This window comes from Jatropha curcas, chromosome 10 (assembly GCF_041381405.1).
Source record: "Jatropha curcas cultivar XTBG-Jc1 chromosome 10, XTBG_Jcur_1.0, whole genome shotgun sequence".
Classification (NCBI taxonomy): domain Eukaryota; kingdom Viridiplantae; phylum Streptophyta; class Magnoliopsida; order Malpighiales; family Euphorbiaceae; genus Jatropha; species Jatropha curcas.
In genome coordinates, this window is record NC_143160.1 from 6,454,050 (window position 1) to 6,470,278 (window position 16,229).

General features: G+C 33.3%; 5 protein-coding genes across 5 annotated transcripts; 1 reads left to right on the forward strand and 4 right to left on the reverse strand.

Annotated features, from left to right (window-relative positions):
* Positions 1-2,237: 2,237 nt before the first annotated feature.
* LOC105640575 (HNH endonuclease domain-containing protein) lies at positions 2,238-5,165 on the reverse strand. Its single transcript, XM_012224928.4, has 3 exons — positions 4,723-5,165; positions 4,350-4,472; positions 2,238-2,647 (listed from the first exon to the last, which is right to left on the reverse strand). Exons 1-3 carry the CDS (start codon positions 4,955-4,957, stop codon positions 2,490-2,492), a joined length of 516 nt encoding a protein of 171 aa, XP_012080318.1. The 5' UTR covers positions 4,958-5,165; the 3' UTR covers positions 2,238-2,489.
* Positions 5,166-5,868: 703 nt separating this feature from the next.
* Positions 5,869-7,511, reverse strand: LOC105640576 (eukaryotic translation initiation factor 5A). The gene is made up of 5 exons (XM_012224930.3): positions 7,234-7,511; positions 6,738-6,860; positions 6,595-6,651; positions 6,446-6,520; positions 5,869-6,199 (listed from the first exon to the last, which is right to left on the reverse strand). The coding sequence occupies exons 1-5, from the start codon at positions 7,354-7,356 to the stop codon at positions 6,098-6,100; spliced, it is 480 nt and encodes a 159-aa protein (XP_012080320.1). The 5' UTR covers positions 7,357-7,511; the 3' UTR covers positions 5,869-6,097.
* Positions 7,512-8,709: 1,198 nt separating this feature from the next.
* Positions 8,710-11,066, reverse strand: LOC105640578 (GDSL-like Lipase/Acylhydrolase superfamily protein). The gene is made up of 6 exons (XM_012224931.4): positions 10,713-11,066; positions 10,476-10,603; positions 10,118-10,357; positions 9,909-10,038; positions 9,702-9,824; positions 8,710-9,029 (listed from the first exon to the last, which is right to left on the reverse strand). Exons 1-6 carry the CDS (start codon positions 10,969-10,971, stop codon positions 8,806-8,808), a joined length of 1,104 nt encoding a protein of 367 aa, XP_012080321.2. The 5' UTR covers positions 10,972-11,066; the 3' UTR covers positions 8,710-8,805.
* A 575-nt stretch (positions 11,067-11,641) lies between these two features.
* LOC105640579 (uncharacterized protein At5g01610) lies at positions 11,642-12,774 on the reverse strand. The gene is made up of 3 exons (XM_012224932.4): positions 12,578-12,774; positions 12,318-12,372; positions 11,642-12,159 (listed from the first exon to the last, which is right to left on the reverse strand). Exons 1-3 carry the CDS (start codon positions 12,662-12,664, stop codon positions 11,780-11,782), a joined length of 522 nt encoding a protein of 173 aa, XP_012080322.1. The 5' UTR covers positions 12,665-12,774; the 3' UTR covers positions 11,642-11,779.
* A 559-nt stretch (positions 12,775-13,333) lies between these two features.
* LOC105640770 (uncharacterized) lies at positions 13,334-15,364 on the forward strand. Its single transcript, XM_012225165.3, has 2 exons — positions 13,334-13,985; positions 14,117-15,364. The coding sequence occupies exons 1-2, from the start codon at positions 13,854-13,856 to the stop codon at positions 15,344-15,346; spliced, it is 1,362 nt and encodes a 453-aa protein (XP_012080555.1). The 5' UTR covers positions 13,334-13,853; the 3' UTR covers positions 15,347-15,364.
* Positions 15,365-16,229: the final 865 nt, after the last annotated feature.

Genomic DNA, 16,229 nt, shown 5'->3' on the forward strand with positions numbered 1-16,229 from the left:
TTTGATATATTATTTTTAAATAGTTCTTTTTCTTTCATATCACACATTAATAGGTTTTTCAACTTTTGGCAGATAATTAATTATAAAATTTGATTAAAGCATTTTGCATGTGGTATGTGGCAGCACCACTCCTGCTCTCATATTAAGCCATGATTGCTGCCTCCCATTACCTAATCAGAATCCCTTTGGCCTCTGCTCCTACTAAAAAGCATTCCCTTCTAGCAAAACAAAATTATTTCCCTTTCTTTCTTTTAGCAAGAAGAACCATCTATTTACTATTTTAGCTCAATAAAGTACTAATCCACAATTCTTTGTCTTTCAAGTTTTTATCTTGTGACTGAGGTCAATAACCATAGGAGAAAGTTGCCTTCTGTTGCACAGTTCTCGCAATATTACATAGTCCATAAAGTTCCTCTTTTTTTTTTTTCTATCCAGGCATGTCCGCCAGTCAGTCTTAAAAGCCGAACACCACTCCAATGTTAAAAAAAAAAAAAAAAAAAAAAAAAAAAAAAAAAAAAGCCAAAACAAGTATATTTATTTTACATTAATTAAAGAGGGAAGCAAGTTAAATGCATGTGGTTATGTTTGGTAATGCGTTAAAAGCCCCACCTACAGATATGCAAATTTCTACAGTGTCGACGAAGCTTTTGTAAAAGCGAACCAAATCCAGCAATAGAAATTAAGAAATGGAATGCAGGAATCAATAACTGTGGAAAAAGAGAGGATGGTGGGGTAAGTCAAAGGTAGGTCTAGTGGTGTCAACGTCCATATTATTTTCTAACTACTTCACTCATCACATTACGTCTTTAACTCATCATTTTGAGCATAAAAAATTTTTTTTTTTTTCTATGAGCAAATCACTTTCTATGTGAACAAAGAAAACTAAGAAGTCATACTTGAATGGAAAGAAAGTGTTGACAGCCATTATAATCTTTTAAGGGCATTCTTGATTAATATTTCAATTTTTGAATAATAAAAGGTTATATTTCAAAATCTGACAAGTCTTTTCTTCCTTAGAAAAAGAAAGTTCAATACATCAAAAAATAGAAATATCTCAAAAGTTAAATATGTAATGTAGTAATGAAGTCTGAAGAGGATTATTGATGAAAACTACTATCACATGGTATGAGATTATGATAAGATTATCAACAAATTAACAAGTTAAACCTAATTTTCTAGACACTTTACATGCATAGAGATTCTTCAATCCATATTTAGTGTTTTTGTTAACCTAATCTAATCACAAAATGATTAGCCAACCTCTCAACCATTGAAGCTCTTTAATGTGTCTTTTTGGATACAAACAAGAAACATACTCCAAAATGGTCAACATAGTTGCTTAAAGATAAAAATTTAGGCTTGCAAATTGCAAAGTTAGCCAGGCTGGGTGTTATTATTATATATCATTACTATGATTTTGAAAAAGAAGGGTCAAACATATTGAAGACGAAGAAGGAAAGAAAGAGCAAATCTAGGATAATTTTGTCTTAAACCAGTTAAAAAAAATTAGATTTAATTCAATTAAATAAAGGATTTCAGAAAATAAACTAATTGAAAGAGTGGACTTTCAAGGCTTAAAATAAGGATTTCTGCCTACAAATGGTCAATCAATGCAGACCCATCAAGTCAATAACCCATGCAATGTGTTCCCTCTGTACCTTACCAAATTTTCTTTATTGTATTGGGAGTTCTTAGACTTTTAAGCAGGGTGGGTTGGTTGGACTGGTCACAATCTGTCCCTTAATCAAAATTTTCTTTTCTTTTTTCTTGGTGGAAATGCAATTGAGCTAGCTTGTGGGTCAATTTCCATTAAGCAAATGGCCTCCTATTACGCTCTTCTACCAATTTATTTCCTAGAGAAAGAGAAAAAACAAAAGGGCAAATGAAATATCAGCTTCAATTGAAAAATCCTGAACCAACCAACACGTAGAAAATTTTTCTTAGTTGTCTTCCTTTCTCAAGAATGCTTGGGTTCTTTCTTGTTGCTATCATCTATGGTGTTGATGGCTGACCTAAAGCCTGCTAAATGTTGGTCATTTTCAAGAAAAACAGCTTAAAACCACGATAGTGGCATCAGGACTTGGTCCCTATTCTATATAATCAGTGATAAAAGACCGGATTAACGTGTCTTACAATTTAATATATCAGCAGTTACATTAACAATTCATATTAGAATCTCAAGGACCAACGTTTGATTTAATCCAACAAGTGCTGGATTAGGAAATGAAAAAAAAAAATTAAGACAAGCCAAGTGGTGTACTTCAACTGATTTTCAAATATTCTAACCATGGGCTACAATGTTACAGGTGATTCAATTTCAATAAAAATGCGTGCCTAGTTTCTACTGACTCAACCTCATATTAGGTTTCATATCATCTTTGTAAGATGCACAATTGATAAAGAGAAAAAAAAAAAAAAAATCCATGGAATACAAAATTGAAGTTCTTTCAGCAATTTTCTGACCAAATATTACGATCTTTGTTGCTACATTACAAAGATTCATCACCATATGGCAATTTGCAAGCAGCTGCACGATCTTTTGACTTTTGTTGGCCAAGCATTTCGGCAACAGTTCTGCAACGACATTGGTTTCCAGGCCGGATTACATCCCCATAAACAGCCATTTCGATTATGTCGAGCTCCTTATCTGTAAGTTGAAAAAACACATGATTTTCTGATAATCAGTTGGGAAGTCTCGCAAAGGCAAACGTACAGAAAGACAACCATTTAATCCTTTATGGGCCGGAGAAACAAGAGGTTGATCTAAATGATAGAGAGCCTTGGAAAAAGCCTTCATTTAAGACATCCTAGGAGATGATTGGGAGGAGCAAAACACAAAGCATAATTCCTACTACAGCAACTTGAGCTTACTCTTTATTGTTATTTTTGTCGCAGTACCAAATAATGTAAATTTTTCTATTGCGCTATGTTACTACTCAGCTATTTTATTTGTTACATAATTTTTCTATTGCACTATGTTAAATGAGGTTACTGTGCTGAATTGCCAACTATTTTTGAGAATATATCACTTCCTTTTCAGGAAAAAAGAAATGGAAAAGAAAGGAAGGATAGTACTTCATAGCATCATGAAACATTTTATGTAAAACTTCTTGGGACAACAGTGAGAATTAGATAAGTTCGTAGCCTAATCAATAGGTAGAACAAGAGAAAGAAAGAACAAATACTCAGACTAATTAAGCCTTAATCTTAAATTAGTTGAGGTTGGCCATATAGATTCTTTTCCTCTACTCAACTAGCTTAGGGCTAAATCTACAGAAAATGTCTAGTACAACTAAATCTTTTTTTTTTTTTTTTTTTTGATGCAATGGATTGATGCACCAGATAGAAAACTTCTTCTGTTTTGAACTAGAGAATCATACTTGCTTAGAAGACAGATAAGTAGAAATTAGAATACTTGGACTAATCACAAACTGAAAATTTCTCAAAATCAAACACTGTTGCTTCATTGAAGATGTTCTAGAAAGGAGCAGGGTTTTGATTGAAACAATGAAATGAGAATGTCTGCACATAGGACTGATAAACTGAGAGACAAATTTAAAGTTGGAAAGCCCACCAACCTGACAAAAGTAACAAAAAGCCACTCCGAGCCTGTTTTTACGAATCATAAACCTAAGAAAGCTGAACTTGTGATCCAAAATTACAAATAATTTATTGAACATTCAAAAAGCATCCAAAATGAGATAATTGAGATTTTGATAGAACTGAGACTGTTTAAAGGCATTTCTCCTAAAAGTATCTAGAAACAAATGAATAGTTAATTGTGAGTGCCTCCATGACTGTGTATGATAGCATATTTAATAAAAGACTAAAACTAACTTAGATGCTATAACTATCTGAGGGTTTTGAATGAGTAAAAAAAATTTCATAAACCTCAGGCAAAAGGTATACAGGTATTGAAATGTGAAAATCCCAATTTCTTTAATGGGACAATAGAAAAAGATCTGAAGTTAACTTAATACGCAAATCAACATGCAAGAGTCAGATACAAAATTAGATAGATTTGGCTACAGGATCACAAAGAAAACAAAGAACGCTGTTTTATCCATTTATGTGTTCTTCTGGTTGAGAGGAGCAATTCTAAGAGACATAAACATGCATAAACATGCATACAGCAGAAATATTACTCCCCAACAAGAAGAAAGACCAAAAATTAAAATTGATTCGGAACATCATTGATTAGTCACGACATTACTCTTTATATTTATCTTTACAAGGCAGTTTGCACGAAGGGAAAACACGAAGACATAAATGTAACAGAGAAAAACATAAGCATGAAAACTGAAGAAAAAGAAAGGAAAGAAAAGATCATTAAAAGCAAGCACACACACCAGTGAACTTGAGATCACAAGAGTAACCTCGCAATTGGGCTTTGTCCACCTCCTCTTTATCCGACTTAAAACTGTTGACCCTCGTTTGAAGTATTTGACAATTATCAGCAGTAGATTCACCACCTACAACACAAAATTCAAATTTTGTAATGTAATGAAGTTGGAAATTTCAAATTTCAATTCTTTACTATTATAATTTACAGTGCAACAAAATCTCAGCTTCATCCATTACTACTAATTGGAAAGGCAAAACTCAGGAACCCATTTAACAAAGAATATCCAACAGCCAGAATTTTTCAAAGAGAGACGCAATAATCAAATAGCCTAACCAGTGCAAGTGAAAAATTTTATAGGGAAGAAAGAGGACAGGCACCTTTCGAGAAGGGAACAATATGATCGTACTGGAAGCAGAGGCAACCATGGCAATTACAGAGGCGCTTGCAAACGATGTTACCAGCAGCGTCTTTGCGCCACCTCTCAGGGTGTCGACCGGGTACAATGTCAGCTTTGGCCCAGCAAATCTTTTTGGCATTATGGTCGAAGAATCTAGGTCTCTCCTCTCCACCACTGCTAGTACCACCTCGAGAACGGTGCGGCGAAGAGCTCATCTCTTCTTTTGGTTCTTCTAGAGGTAACGTTTCAGAGTAGGGGAGAGAGAAAAAGTTGGGGACGGACAGTCAATTGCTATTGGTCCTTAAACTCTCTCACAGTTTAAGACGATGATCCTTAATAATTGGCCGATTGGCAGAAAGGAATATAATTTCCACAGAACGATGACCAGTGGATTGGAGGAAGATGCTTTAGAGTTTGATTTTAATTAATTACAGTTGTTATGGTTAGTATTAAGTAAGTAAAAAATGTATTTATATATATATATATATATATATATAGATATCCCGTCTGACATAATCTTATTTTCTTTTTTTATTTATTTCAATTTATAGAGAAATTGATTTTTTAATTCTTTAATATATTCCAATAGTATCATTACTATTAATCATAGAAAAAATTTAGGTAGAATTTACAAGAGCATAAAAAAAAGGGTAATAATTTCTGAACTGATTTATTGCTGACAAAAACTGATTTATGGTTGATCCAATTATTTCATAACTGATTTACGGTTGAAAAAAGTCGTTGAAGGCATGGACTTAGAATCTAACACGGTTGTTGCAATATCTACGCAGTAACAACAGTATCTAGATATCTATTCAATTGAATCAGAAAATATGAATTTCTTTCTCTATAATTTAAATTTTGAAACTAAAAATTGAAATACAATATCTTAAAACACTGTAACCACCCTTCTCTTATCATATGCATTGAAATTTCCAAACTATAAACGCAAAACTTATCTCAAAAATTGAAATATCCATAACAGAATGTATCTATGGATTGTCAACTTGTTAATTTCAAAAAAAAAAAAAAAAAAACAAACATACTTTGATTGAAATTGAAGATAATGATTGACGAATTTCTCCCGTAACCAAGGAGCCAAATTGAAACAGAATGGCACAAATGATAGGGGTAAAACCAGATAGCTCATAAATATTAGGAGTACCATAAAACAAAGTAGTACAGCTAGAAGTAAAGCAAATTCTGTTTCCAGTTTTGACAGATATAAAATACCATCCGCAAAGCATTGAGCTAGTCTACTCTAAGTTTCTATAATATAAAGCAAAGAAAAGATGGTTTTTACAAAAATCAGTCGATTTAAATAGCAACCACCACCTAAAGCCGATAATAAGAAATTACTTTGGGCCAATATCCTTAAGAGCACAGATCTGCTCTTCTCCCATTGAAGACATGACAGTCACAACAAGATCTTTTCCTTCAGCAAACCCATCCTTAATCTGCAGTCACCGATAAATGGGAAATCAAAATATTAACATTTGACATTTATATGTCCATCCAACTTGGATGATAGAATAAAACACAAACACAGAGAGAAACCCAAGATAAATTTAAGAATGTTCATGTTCAACCTAAGCCTTAACCAAAACTTGATCGATTGCTAATCAAAATTTAATCCAATGCAAACAATCAGAAACTAGCACAAATTCAATCATATATATATATACGAACATAAATTATTATACCTGAGACAGAAGATTCTCATCAGTTGGAAGCCTCAGATCATCCTTAGTGTTCCCATTTTCAGTCAGCAAACTCACCTAATATTTGAAAATAATTTAGCAAGAGTTTGACAGATTTAGTGGTGGTCACTTGTGAACCAAAAGGGACTTACAAATCCATCCTCAGAGATATCAATTAGCTGATAGTCAGTTCGAGTGACATGGGGAACCTGCAATCATTTATTCATTGAATAAAGTTCAATTACAACTAACAATGCATTAAAAATAGACGAATCAAAACTAAACAATTCCTTACATCACAGTTATGGGAGGAAGGGACAATATCTTCAAGCTTTTTGCCATTGAAGATGTCTATTCCAACGAAGTGGCACTTCGCGTGACCGTGCTTTCCAGTCTTGGAGGTGGAAACTTCAACAACCTGTCACCAAACAGATTTCAATCAAGGACTCTCTTGAAATTCATCTGAAATTCCATGTTTTTCAAGTTTGATATAAAAAAAATGTTAGCTCTCTTCCTAAAAATTAAATTTTATAGTTCAAATTCATTTATACCAAGAATGAGCAAACCACAAAACAAAATCAGATAGGATCGCCGATTAATAAAACAAACAAATAAATAAAAACCTAGATCTAAAATTCAGTTTCAGACAATAAAGGATTAGAAACATAAAAAATGAATAATAAAACAATCAAGCCTCAAAACTTCGAGGATAAAATCAAAGCACAGAAAAATAAAAATTAGAATCCTATTAACAAATATCAACTACCAAAAACAAGAACCTAAAAACAGACCTTGCATGGGCGATTCTTAATGACTATATATCCGTTTTTTCTAATAGTTCCGGCTTGCTGCGGGTAAGTTTTGGAAGCTCCAGCGTCAGCTTTTGACTCGAAGTGATGCTCCTCGTCCGACATAGTTTCAGAGAATTCGCCAATATTGAGAAACCACCGCCGTTGATGATATATAAAAAGGACGTGAGTGAGAAATTAGAATTTGAGTGTGTTCAGGTTTTCTACTTTCTTAGGGTTTCTTTCCTTTTCCGCTTCAGAATATTATTGTGGACCCGGATCTGGACTTATCCATCCGATTTAATTTTTGATAAAATAATTATGAATGCTGCGTTTATTAAACGCGATCGTATTGAATGGCCCTGGGCCTGGTCCTGGGCCTAGCTTTCACTTACCTACAGCTCTCTGTAGATACAGTGGTCTTATTTGGATTTGTGACGTGCCAATCATTAGACCGTCAGATTACATTTCGTTTTCATACAATTGGATGCGTTGATTTTCATGACTCTTCAAAACCCCAAAGAGCATTCGAGTATGGAAGTTTCATGCCATTTTTGGATTAAAGAGGGAAGATAATGACAGAAAATTAAAAATAAAAAGTAAAATAAGTGGGAAAAAAGATTTTTTTTATTTGAATATAGAAGGAAAATAATAATTTATCTTCAATAGTTCGTTATTATAGATTTTCTTTAATTTAAAAAGAAAATTTTGAAAAAGAAAAATAAGTGTTATTCTCTTTTTATTTTATTTTCTCCTTCTAAATAGGGAAAAAAGTAATTTTTTATTATTTTTTTCCTTCTCAGTATAACCTTGATGCAGTTTGATAAGAAAAAAAAAATGTAAAAATAAATAAATATTATTATCGTTGATATTTTTTTATCAAATGATATTCATGTCAATATATATATATATATATATATTATTTATTTATTTATTTACTTATTCGAAACCACATTGTTATACAAAGTTTACACTTTGTAACAACTTAATTTGACTCTCACTTCTTAGGTTATATGTGTTTATTTTAGTTTTTAGAATTTGAGATTTTTTAACGTTTTTTTGATGAAATACTAATTAAATAACATACAACTATTAAGATTATCAACAACAACTAGTTAAAACAGTTTAACTATTAAAATTAATTTTGGCAAACAAAATAAATTTTAATTGATTTTTCTTTTGATAACCGCCTGTTATGTTTAAACGTATCTTACTATTTAAATTAGTACTCTACATAATAACGTATAATCACTAATGTATTTTTTTTAATAAGAAGGTATTTTTATTTTTCAAAATCTGCAACAAATCTTACAGAATTTAATGATTGATCGATAAATTACAGTTTTGTTTGTTTCATATGAAATTTAATTATTTGTTTTATGTGACAATTTAAAATGATAAATCCACCCAAAACAGAGTTTTTACGTCTAGTTATATCAAATCTCAAAAAGTTTAACTACTAACTGAAAGAACGAAAAATAAAAAATATGAACTTGTATATTGGAATTGGTAAGTTTATTGTCGGAGTATTCAAAATGAAAACAGAGGAAAAGGAAATACAGAAAAAGCATATCATCAGTAGAAGAGAGTCATCTGTTGGACATTGATGGGATAACAATCCCTCGGGGGCCCACTAAAGGCCCGCTGGGCTAGAATGGTATTCACAGCCTGTGTTGGGTGGAAAGCATCCCAAAATACATACACATTTCTGTTGGAACATGGCATGGTAAATGGAAGGCATGTTATTTGCCCTTGATTCCTCCCAATCCCACAGCAACCCCTATCAACCACACTAAATCCTGCAATTAATAAATTAAATTTTTTTATTAGTTTATTAATTCATTAAATTAAATCGTGCAACAAGTCTATGAGCTGGATTTCTTGGAAAACGCCGGCGATTCCTTTTTTAAAACTCAATAATGATGGATCACTGGTAGACCAAATGGCTTGTGGTTGTGGCCTTATTACAGATGCTTCTAGCTGCTGGATTGAGGGTTTATAGCTAAGGTGGGAACGTGCCTTATGCCAGCAGTAGAACTTTGGGCTGTCAATGAAGGCCTCAAGATAGCTAAACAACTGGGTATCACTCATATCAAACTAGAGTGTGATAATGTTGCAGTGGTTCAACTTTATTCAAGGCAAAATGGACTTAAGTGGAGACTCGTATCAACTTATCTTAGCTATTAAAAATCTAATATAAGAGGACTCGGCTTATGACATTATTCATGTATCTAGGGAGGCAAATATAAGTGCATATTCCCACTCTAAATTAGTTAGGAATTTTTCTCTTAGAACTCATGTGCTTATGGATCCCTCGTTAGATATGGATCGGTGGCTTAACTATAATTTATATGGTATAGTACACTTCAGATTATGCATGTAATTTTTAGAGCTTAACTCTTCATTTAACCAAAAAAAAAAAAAATGATTAAGGATAGAGATGAGAGAAAATTAATTTCTTGAATTCTTACCATAAGTGCCAGGATTATTGAGAATGTCACCTACTGCACCATAAGTATTGCCATATGCAGAGATAACACCAGGGCGCCTGTTCATTTGATCAACAATTGATCTCAAGCCTTCATTAAAGGTACCTATTTATTACAAGATTGAGTTAAAAGGGTAGATGCAAATGATGTTAGAATCCATGAAAATAAAGTTGTGTGACTTGGGCTCACCGATTATCTGATTTACGTAATCAACACATCTATCTGGAGGGGCTTGACCGCTGGCTCTTTGATTAGGAATGCAACCAATGGGTCCAATTCCTGCTATCAGGAATTTCCTTAATCCTAGACTATTAAGTGTCTGCATCATCATTATCAATTACTAATTATTACAAAGTTAAAAACCTAATTAAGCATTCACAGTAAATACAATGTGTTACCACTAGTTGTCTGGCATAGTCGTTGAGTAGAAGGTTGGCGAATTGTGGAGGATTATAATTGGAGCTAGAAGAGTAGATTGAAGGCATGAGATAATTGTTGATGTAGTCATTGCTTCCAAAGACCAAAATTGCGAGGGATTTGCCAAGGAAATCTGTCAGATTGGTTCCATTTATTCTTCTTAGCTCATTTAGATTGCTCTCAAAATTTAGCACTTGCTGGCTAAGGCTATACCTTTGTCCCTGCATGCCATATTTAATTAAATTATTAAGGGGTGGGAACTGCATTTGCTGGTTCTAAAAAAATTATCTGAAGGGGATTAACACGTCCCAGTTCTAAAAAAAATGGTAAGTTAATTACATAGTGTTGACCAGTTTCATCAAGGATGCCAGCGGCTGCCGACGCATAATTAACTCCCCCAAGTATTCTGACTCCGGCTGTGTTAGGGTCTGCAAAAGCTGAAGGGTAAGGCACACCTAACTTCTCCCCTGCATGCGTATATACATACCATATATATATTGTTATGTTATTATGTATAAAATTGAAGATGAACATTGTTATATAAATACTAATTAAGAGCTATAATAAATTGCATACCAAGTATATCGACAAAGGTTTTGCCATTTGAAAATCTGCCGGTGGGACCTATACCGGAATCAACTCCATAAGGAAAGTAATTGGCTTTGGCTATGGAGCTGAGATAGTTATTGTTGCCAACATCGACCAATGAATCTCCGAACACAAATATTGCTGGAACCTTTGATGACTCTACATATCCATAATTGGAACTTGACCACCCGACCATTATAATCAACATGCACATAAACACCAACCATTGACAGCCGTTCGTCGTCATCCTTTCCAACGATTCTCGATGAATCCAAGTGTTAAGGCAAAGAAATATAAGGATGGTTTGATAAGATGATAATTGGGGAAGTGGGGAAGACTGGAGATGATAAACATGCAAAGAGATTTCTTGCCCATCCTGAAACGGTTTAGAATGTTACCCAAAAACACATGAAATATGCTGCTTTAGTCAAACTTTATTCCTGGATTTGTTATTCTCTTTTTAACGCCCTTACTTGCCTTTTTTTTTTTTTCCTTATTTGTCTGGCTTGTATCATGCAATTTTTTTTTTTTTTTTTTTTTTTTTGTGTAAATCACTGTATCCGAACCGTCTAATCCGGCTTGGGGTTTAGTCACAATTAAGGCTTCTCGCCTACCCCTGCATGTGTGTTTAGTGGGGGAGCAAACCCGATAACTCTTCTTACATACTTAGCCTGCGTTGTCAATTGAGCCACAACCCATAAATTGTATCATGCAATTATTAGTATACATGTATCATTGGATCCAATTTGTATATTCTTATATTGTCTACATTATGAAATTAAAATAACTTGTGGGTTCGATTACGATTAATGCAAGTGCAATTTTAAATGGGATTGAGTGCCTCAAATTTGAATGAATTTGTGCACGGATAAGGCATTTTTCACCGCTATCCGTAGTTATGACATTAATTGACAATATATGTAAGAATAAAATGTTTATCTAACATTTATAACCAAAATAATATAACGAATTTGTCTGTCGACAATGAATTTATATGAATCAATTATAAGATGACAATAAAATCACATCAAATTATGGTTTTCTCATTATCAAAATCAAAATTCTTCAACTTTAATGGCTTCACGAGGCACTTCATAGGCATCTTTAGGCCTTGACTTCTTGACACCAGCAGTGAACCATATTTTATCAGACTTATAACTCTCAACAGTTACACTAGTAACTTTAACCCATACAAGAACTTTGGTCTTCATTCCTTCAATTCCAGTGAGCTTTCCCCTTGACAATGTGGCTTTCACACGAGTGGCATACCTTAAAATGGACGAATCCTTGAAACATACCTCACAAGTAGAGGGTAGGTATATTATCAGCTTCCCTCTTGATTCTTCAAACTCGTAGCATTTTACATTATGAGGAAATAGGCCGGAAGGAAGATTATACTCTCTTAGAATATCTGCCAAGGATTTTTGTGGCTTACCTATAAAAAAACAGGGCAAACGTTTAAATTCAGTTTGATAGGATAGTTTAAACGTAAAAAATAATCCTGATCAACACATACATTTAATATTCCTAATTTTCTATAATTTATCGCTAAATCGAAAAAGTTCTGTCAAGGAAGAAGAAAGATATGCATACCTTTCAACTTGTTGAATACCCATTTTGCCTTTTCTTCAACAGAATCAGATAAATTCTGGAACAATTTGCATATAGTTAAGGGTATTAATTAAAGATTTGCAAACAGCAATTACATTAATGAGCATGCATGCTTTAATTCAAGTATTAGGTAAAATGAGAGGTATTAAAAAAAAAGCCATTACAAGAACCTGTAAGATCTGAAAAACCATTAAAGAGTTAAGTTGGTAACAATGATCAAGAAAACAAGAATTGAAACATACAGAAAGGTCATGAGAAATGTTGGAGAATTCTTCCTTTGCTTTCTTGGAAATCCAGAAACTTCCAACCTTTGTCAGTGCTTTCTCCATTTCTTTTTGAGAAGACAATGAGCAGAGAAGCAAAGCAACCAATGCCTCTCCTTCTAATACAGGATGATACTTACTGTAGGAGAGAACTAACGGCCACCAAAGCAGATCAAATCTATAATACGCTCTTTAAAAAACAACAGAAAATGATACTGTGAAAACGACATTTGTGTTAGATCTCGCATAGACAAACGACACCGTTCTACTACATTTATTTAAAAATTTTTAGATGGTTAATAACAAAAGTACTGAAAAGAAATGGTTTAATGCTTCAATCATAATTAAGAGAATGATGATTAGATTAATTAATTTGTAAGAGAAGATAGACAAAGACAGCACACCACATGCATACTATCTTGCATAATTGTAAGGGGATGCCTAATGACAGCTTGGTTTCTGATGGACTTTTCTTAAATTTCCAGACATACCATATTTCTATTTCAAAGTTATTTCCATTTAAACTTAACTCTCTATTTTGCAAAAAAGAATTAGGTTTAAAAATGTAAAATTCACTTAAGAAATGGTAAAGAGTATGGTTTAATTGCAAAAAATTAAATTTTATTAGAGCAATATATATAACATTTTGATTCAAAAAAATACATTAAATTGCAAATTAATTTTTTTAAAAAAACTAAAGGATAACTATACAATAATTTTATTTGTAAGGTCAGGAGTTGCCTAAGTGCAATTAATATATCTTGTATAAAAAAAAACTAAAACGTGAAATTGAAAACGTATGGAACAGAAAAATCCATTGCTTAAGTTAAGCCCATGGGCCAAAATTCATTTTCTTGCCAAGTACTTCCAACTCTTTGACAACGGAAAAGCCCGCGAAAAAATCTCACAACATAACGGCCTTGTTATCATCCTCCTCAAAACATTGTTTTCAAGAAGACAGCAAACAAGAAGAATTAGAAAAGAAAAATTGATCACTTCAAGGCATTCTGCCTCAAGATTCATCGGAAAATATTGTTTTCTTTAATTGTGACAAGAATGAAGAATTCCTTTCTTTGCAATATCCAACCAACCAAGACAATACCAATGTGTTTTCTTGTTTTTCAACGTCGATCCTATAATTAATTTCACAGTTTTCTCTGATGGTTCCTATCTATTTTCCTGAGAAAATCCATTTTCCAAAGCAATTAGGTGCTCTCTTAGAAATTAATTATCTCCTTTCTTGGTTACAAGAAACATGGGTGAGATTGATACCAAACCTATTGAACCTGTACAAGTTGCAATTACCTTGTTCGGTGAAAAGAGTGAACACAGGAAACACCGGCCTACCAGTAGCAGTAGCAGCAGCAGCAACAGCAACAGCGGGGATGTGAGATTTTTTTTTGAGGATATATACAAAATAGTTTTTATATTGTTCTGATAACAGGCTCTATAAAATATGAAAACCTTAAACAAATTTGAACATTTGTTTATGTTCCTTTTTTTTTTTTACATTTTCAGGAGGTTGATAAGGAGAAAGACATTGAAGGTCTACGAAAGGATTTGGCAAATTACAAGGTGCAACTAGAAGCAAAAGATGCTGCCTATTTGCAACTATTACACAAACTAGAACACTATCAGAAAACAACTGAGGAACTTTCAACTCAGCTGAAAAATACCGAGATTGAAAAAGATCTCTACTTAGAAGACTGCAAAGAAGCTAACATTCGGATCGATGAGCTCGAAGCTAAAGCAAAGGAAATGACTGATCAAATTTTAGAAAATGGGAAATCCAGAGAGCAGCTTTTGCATGTTTTAGGCGAATTAAAGTGTGTGCAAGGAGAATTGCTTACTATGGAAACTCTACTTGCTGCTGCTACAGATGATAAGCTTAAGGCCTTAACACAAACTGCAGCCATGCAAGCTTCTGCTAATATTGAAAAGGAGAGATCTGAAGAGCTACTAAAACGCGTTATGGAGCTTAACGAAGCTATTTTAATGTCTAAACAGGTTGCTCTTGAAGCAGCAAAGGAGGAGAAAACAACAGAAACAGAAGATCAAAACCTGAGAAAACAAGAGAATGAACTAAAATTATCAGATATAGAAGAGAAAGAAAAGAATTCTGATAAAGGAACTAATTATGTTGAGGAAATGGAAAAAGAAATGGATCAGTTAAAATTAGAATTAAAGAATGCAAATGATGAGGTGTTTCGGTCAAACTGTGAAATTGAAATGAGTAAAAATGAGTTAGAAAAGGTGAAAACTGAAATGAAAGAACTTGCAGAAAGAGAAAATGGAGTGCAAGTAGAAATAGCATTATTGAAAGCTGAGCTTCATAAAGAAAGAGCAAAACTTGCAGCAGAAGCAAGAAAGGGTATTGAATGTGATCAAGAAAATTATAGAAAAGTGACAATTTCGCAAGAAGAATATGAGAATTTGATTGGGAAAGCCGGAAATAAAAATGAAAATGAGATTTTGAAAAAAGAATTGGAATCTGCAACAGCAAAAGTTGCAGAATTCAGGACACGAACCGAACAGGCAGTTACGAGAGCTGAAGCAGCTGAGAGAGCGAAATTAGCACTGGAAGATCAGTTGAGGAAGTGGAGAGAACAGAAGCAGAGGAGAAAAGCTGCTTTAGCTGCACTTAGACAGGAATCTTTGTCAAGAGAGTTTGGTCCTTCTTCATCTTCGTATGATAGAACACCTGTAAATTATCAGCCATTAGGTAAGGTTTTGAACATGAAATTTTAGCATTTTATGTTCTGTATATGCTTGTAAACTTTCCAATAATACTATTGTGTACAAGACTCATTTTGAATATCTTTCTCCATATATGTGTATGTTTGTTAGTGTTGTTCTGATTCCACCTATTATTACCGTCCCATAATTTCTAGCATGGTTTGACTTGCACATAGATTAAAAATTTTAGTTAATATCATTGAATTTTTCCTAATGTGCTCTTATATTAGTATTTATAAAAATTAAATAATTCATATTAAATTATTTTTGAAATTATCAAACTTCGAGCATCAAAATACATACAGCCCAAGATTGTCAATGACAGAGACATGGCTAGTGAAGATTATGGATGTGCAAAATGAGCGGTTCGGTTTCGAACCGAATCGCAAGAACCGAAAATCGAAAATACATTTTATTTGAAATTGAATCAAATTGGTTGGTTCGATTCGGTCAAACAGTTAGGCTTTACTAAAAAAAATATTTTAAAATAATCGACCCGAAGACAGAAAATCAAATTTATGGAAGATTTTAAACCGAAGCTGAAATTAAAAACCGATAATAATTTGGTCGAGATCGATTTTTGGTTTTTTCCACAGTTTGCTCACCCCTAGTGAAATTAAATTAAGGTTTATGCCTGTGTCTATGCAAGTCCAGTCCAGTCCAGCCCAGCCCAACCCAGAATGCTAAGAAAGTTGCAGTCCAACTGAAACTGTTTATTTAGAATGATGGTAGTGAAAGGTTTGTTTGGAATTGCAAATATGAAATATTATCGAGACAAAGGTATTTTTGATTTTCCATTTCTTATCCAAGAAAAGCAGAGCATCAAGAAATCCAAACTAGGAACAAAATTTCCAAAAGTGTAAGTTGGTGGCGGTCAATGCCCCGTCAAAGGCAA